Source organism: Salvelinus alpinus, chromosome 12 (genome assembly GCF_045679555.1).
Source record: "Salvelinus alpinus chromosome 12, SLU_Salpinus.1, whole genome shotgun sequence".
NCBI classification, from domain to species: domain Eukaryota; kingdom Metazoa; phylum Chordata; class Actinopteri; order Salmoniformes; family Salmonidae; genus Salvelinus; species Salvelinus alpinus.
Window position 1 is genome coordinate 54,117,904 of NC_092097.1, and position 5,000 is coordinate 54,122,903.

Consider the following 5,000-nt stretch of genomic DNA (forward strand, 5'->3'; position numbering starts at 1 on the left):
TGAGACATTCCTACCAATTTACTAGAAAACCAGTTTGGATTTAAGTATAACTTTTGTATGACTGATGCCTTTAGTGACAGGTCTAATGCTTTAATATTTAATCATTTCTGCCCTCAGAATTCATATTCATTAAATAAATAGGCCCTTTTACTTTTGTCTGGCTTGCCGTTCCGAATAAAATTGAATATTTTTTGTTCATATAATTTAAAAAGCAGGTCACTAGGTGTAGGCAAAACCATAAGCAAATAGGTAAACTGGGATATGACTAAAGAGTTAATCAGGGTGATTTTTCCACAAATATAGATAGGTATTTTGCTCTCCATGGTAGCAAGATCTTATCTATTTTTTCAAACTTTCTATAAACATTTATTGGAGTGAGATCATTTCTTTCTTCTGGGATTTGTATACCGAGTATGTCCACATCTCCGTCAGACCTTTTAATTGTTGTTTTGTTTTGTTGTGTTGTATTGCATTGTCTTGTGTTGTTGTGTTTTTGTTGTGTTGCTGTGCTGTGTTATTTTGTTATTGTGTTGTTGCATTGTTGTGTTGTTGTGCTGTGTTATTGTGTTATTATGTTGTCGTGTTGTTGTGCTGTGTTATTGTGTTATTGTGTTGTTGCATTGTTGTGTTGCTGTGTTATTGTGTTATTGTGTTGTTGTGCTGTGTTATTGTGTTATTATGTTGTCGTGTTGTTGTGTTATTGTGTTGTTGTGCTGTGTTATTGTGTTATTATGTTGTCGTGTTGTTGTGTTATTGTGTTGTTGTGCTGTGTTATTGTGTTATTGTGTTGTTGCATTGTTGTGTTGCTGTGTTATTGTGTTATTATGTTGTCGTGTTGTTGTGTTATTGTGTTGTTGTGTTGGAAATTTATTGGAACTAACAAGTGTTCATGTTGAGTAATTTCAAGTACTGCCTCCTCCGTTTCAATGTTTTGTTCCCCCAGAACATGTCCCAGAACATGTCCCCCCAGAACATGTCCCAGAACATGTCCCCCCAGAACATGTCCCAGAACATGTCCCCCCAGAACATGTCCCAGAACATGTCCCAGAACATGTCCCAGAACATGTCCCAGAACATGTCCCAGAACATGTCCCCCCAGAACATGTCCCAGAACATGTCCCAGAACATGTCCCCCCAGAACATGTCCCATGTGTTCAGAGTTCTGCTTAGTGTTTTACTATTTGTATCATACACCCTGTTGGTGCACAGTCCACCTGTAATGACACTATGTGGCCTTGTTGGCAATATATACATCATATTTGTCTTGATTACACAGCATAGTTATTTTTGTGTTGTGTTGTGTTGTTGTGTTGTTGTTGTGTTGTACTGTGTTGTGTTGTTGTATTGTGTTGTGTTGTTTTGTTGTTGTGTTGTTTTGTTGTGTTGTTGTACTGTGTTGTGTTGTTTTGTTGTGTTGTTTTGTTGTGTTGTTGTACTGTGTTGTGTTGTTTTGTTGTGTGATTCTCACCTGGTTCCCGGAGATCATGACTGTTCCTGAGGGGCTGGGTCGATATGGAACAGTGGCCCCCTTCGGAGGTGACTGGATACAGGAGGACAAAGCAAACAGCATAAAGACAATAATGTTTTTTTTTACTAAACATCACAGCACAATAAAACCCTGGTTGTATAGCCTTAGGACAGATGAGTTGCAGAAGGTTGGGACCAACAGACATGGGTTCAAATATGATTTGAAATGTTTTAAATTCTTTGAACATTTTCTTCAGTCTGCCTGTACTACCTAGTGGGGAAACAGCGTTTGACATGATTTCAAAAAGTATTTGAATTCAGGTCTGGGGACCCAAAAAACGATCAATACGGTGGATTTCATATGACGAGATAAGGACAAAACTAAAACAGTATTCAGACAAAGTAAATTTATCTCTGAAACGCTTTTGATTCCACAATTACATGAAAGCGCATGCTTGGATTGGGTCAGTGTGTTCTCCAGCAGAGATTAAGGTGCCTGGAATAACAATGAGTTGTTAAATCCTTAGATTCTTCTGGGCTTTTTTTGGCATTCAGGCTCATCCTCTCAAGTCGTCTTCTCGCTGCGGCCTTGCTAGTTCTCAAGATTAAGAGGGTATCGATTTTAGAAATGTAGAAATCTCTTTACATTCGAAACATTGATTGATTGTATTTATTTTCAAATGGAAATATTTCTTATGTGCTACTGGAGATCTGACAGAGTATTGATTATAGGCTTATCAATTCATTACTGTTACGTTTCTCTTTTATATTTGTTCATTTTTGAACATAAATACTTTGATACTGATAATTTTATTCATTTGCTTAAATCAATTATGATACATTGATCTGTCTGGTGTCTGTGGCTGGTAATACCAGGATCCTTTGGGGGCAATCTAGTGATCTGCACGTTACAAACAAACAACCGTGCTTTCACCACCTGCAGTCTAATCTGTCAATAAAAGTTCACAAGTAGTAAAGGGGTCAGGGATCAGGGTGATGAGGAAGTGTACACCACCTCGAGAATGACAGTGCAGATGAGCTTGACACACTGGATGATGGCGTCTTGGGTCCCGGATATCGTCACCCCTCTCTCAGTGGAGTTGGGAAGGAGGTCTCCTGCTACCTGTACTTGTGCCCCCGTGGTCTGTTCAAGATGACAATGGGAAACATGATGTGTGAAAGAGCCAGAAGAGGACTGGCCAACCTTCTCGGAGCCTGATCCCTCTCTAGGTTTCTTCCTAGGTTCCTACCTTCTAGTTTTACCTAGCCACTGTGTTTCTGCCTCTGCATTGCTTGCTCGTTTGGGGGGTTTGGCTGGGTTTCTGTTAAGCACTTTGTGTAAACTGCTAAAAAGGCTTTATAAAATACAGTTGATTGATTGATCAATGGTCATTTTGTTGATGTACACCACATATGCATAATAAAGTATAGAATATAAATGGGACTCCAAACAGCCTCTGACTCGCTCTAACCACCTCTACTTCATTACACAGAGCTGAAAGATTAGTTCCAACAACTATTCCAACATATTGGTTTCAGTTCAGATGTTTAGAAAGGAAGAGAGGACATATGTTTATAAAGGAGAGGAGGAGAGGACAGATGTTTATAAAGGAAGTGAGGACAGATGTTTATAAAGGAGAGGAGGAGAGGACAGATGTTTAGAAAGGAGAGGAGGAGAGGACAGATGTTTAGAAAGGAGAGGAGGAGAGGACAGATGTTTAGAAAGGAGATGAGGAGAGGACAGATGTTTAGAAAGGAGAGGAGGAGAGGACAGATGTTTAGAAAGGAGAGGAGGAGAGGCCAGATGTTTAGAAAGGAAGTGAGGACAGATGTTTATAAAGGAGAGGAGGAGAGGACAGATGTTTAGAAAGGAGAGGACAGATGTTTAGAAAGGAGAGGAGGAGAGGACAGATGTTTAGAAAGGAGAGGAGGAGAGGACAGATGTTTAGAAAGGAGAGGAGGAGAGGACAGATGTTTAGAAAGGAGAGGAGGAGAGGACAGATGTTTATAAAGGAGAGGAGGAGAGGACAGATGTTTAGAAAGGAGAGGAGGAGAGGACAGATGTTTAGAAATGAGAGGAGGAGAGGACAGATGTTTAGAAAGGAGAGGAGGAGAGGCCAGATGTTTAGAAAGGAGAGGAGGAGAGGCCAGATGTTTAGAAAGGAAGTGAGGACAGATGTTTATAAAGGAGAGGAGGAGAGGACAGATGTTTAGAAAGGAGAGGAGGAGAGGACAGATGTTTAGAAAGGAGAGGAGGAGAGGACAGATGTTTAGAAAGGAGAGGAGGAGAGGACAGATGTTTATAAAGGAAGTGAGGACAGATGTTTATAAAGGAGAGGAGGAGAGGCCAGATGTTTAGAAAGGAGAGGAGGAGAGGCCAGATGTTTAGAAAGGAAGTGAGGACAGATGTTTATAAAGGAGAGGAGGAGAGGACAGATGTTTAGAAAGGAGAGGAGGAGAGGACAGATGTTTAGAAAGGAGAGGAGGAGAGGACAGATGTTTAGAAAGGAGAGGAGGAGAGGACATATGTTTAGAAAGGAGAGGAGGAGAGGACAGATGTTTAGAAAGGAGAGGAGGAGAGGACAGATGTTTATAAAGGAGAGGAGGAGAGGACATATGTTTAGAAAGGAGAGGAGGAGAGGACAGATGTTTAGAAAGGAGAGGAGGAGAGGACATATGTTTAGAAAGGAGAGGAGGAGAGGACAGATGTTTAGAAAGGAGAGGAGGAGAGGACAGATGTTTAGAAAGGAGAGGAGGAGAGGACATGTTTAGAAAGGAGAGGAGGAGAGGACAGATGTTTAGAAAGGAGAGGAGGAGAGGACAGATGTTTAGAAAGGAGAGGAGGAGAGGACAGATGTTTATAAAGGAGAGGAGGAGAGGACAGATGTTTAGAAAGGAGAGGAAGTGAGGACAGATGTTTAGAAAGGAGAGGAGGAGAGGACAGATGTTTAGAAAGGAGAGGAGGAGAGGACATATGTTTAGAAAGGAGAGGAGGAGAGGACAGATGTTTAGAAAGGAGAGGAGGAGAGGACAGATGTTTATAAAGGAGAGGAGGAGAGGCCAGATGTTTATAAAGGAGAGGAGGTGAGGACAGATGTTTATAAAGGAAGTGAGGACAGATGTTTAGAAAGGAGAGGAGGAGAGGACAGATGTTTAAGCAAGTGAAAAAGAGCCACACTCACCTCTCTGATCTCTTTGATCTTGGAGCCGCCCTTCCCGATGAGAGAGCCACATTGGCTGGCAGGAATGACCAATCGTAGGGTGACGGGGGGCTTGCTGGTGACCGTGCCATTGGCTACCAGAGTTGTGAGGTCCTGGAGGAAACAAACATGATTTGTTTAGATTCACTATTCAAGTGACACTCATCAATTAAGACAACAGTTGGCCAAAACAACGCAAGCTAAAGCGACATTAATGAACACTGAATAAAAGTTGCAGTACATATACATTAACATCATATAGTCCAGACCTGGTGTTGTACGACTGCTCTCTGAAGCTATACAACCAGGGCTGGTTAAACGCTGAACGTTGGT

At 41.4% G+C, this 5,000-nt stretch overlaps 1 protein-coding gene across 4 annotated transcripts in view; it reads right to left on the reverse strand.

Moving 5' to 3' along the window:
• The window catches only part of LOC139536362 (poly(rC)-binding protein 3-like), a 166,739-nt gene that overhangs the window by 34,854 nt on the left and 126,885 nt on the right, over positions 1 to 5,000 (reverse strand). For all 4 annotated transcript variants that reach the window (XM_071336843.1, XM_071336842.1, XM_071336840.1 and 1 more), the window contains 3 exons: positions 4,650 to 4,781; positions 2,483 to 2,611; positions 1,469 to 1,540 (listed from right to left, as the gene is read on the reverse strand). In XM_071336843.1, coding sequence (XP_071192944.1) covers positions 1,469 to 1,540; positions 2,483 to 2,611; positions 4,650 to 4,781 — 333 coding nt within the window. The remainder of the gene's footprint in view (positions 1 to 1,468; positions 1,541 to 2,482; positions 2,612 to 4,649; positions 4,782 to 5,000) is intronic.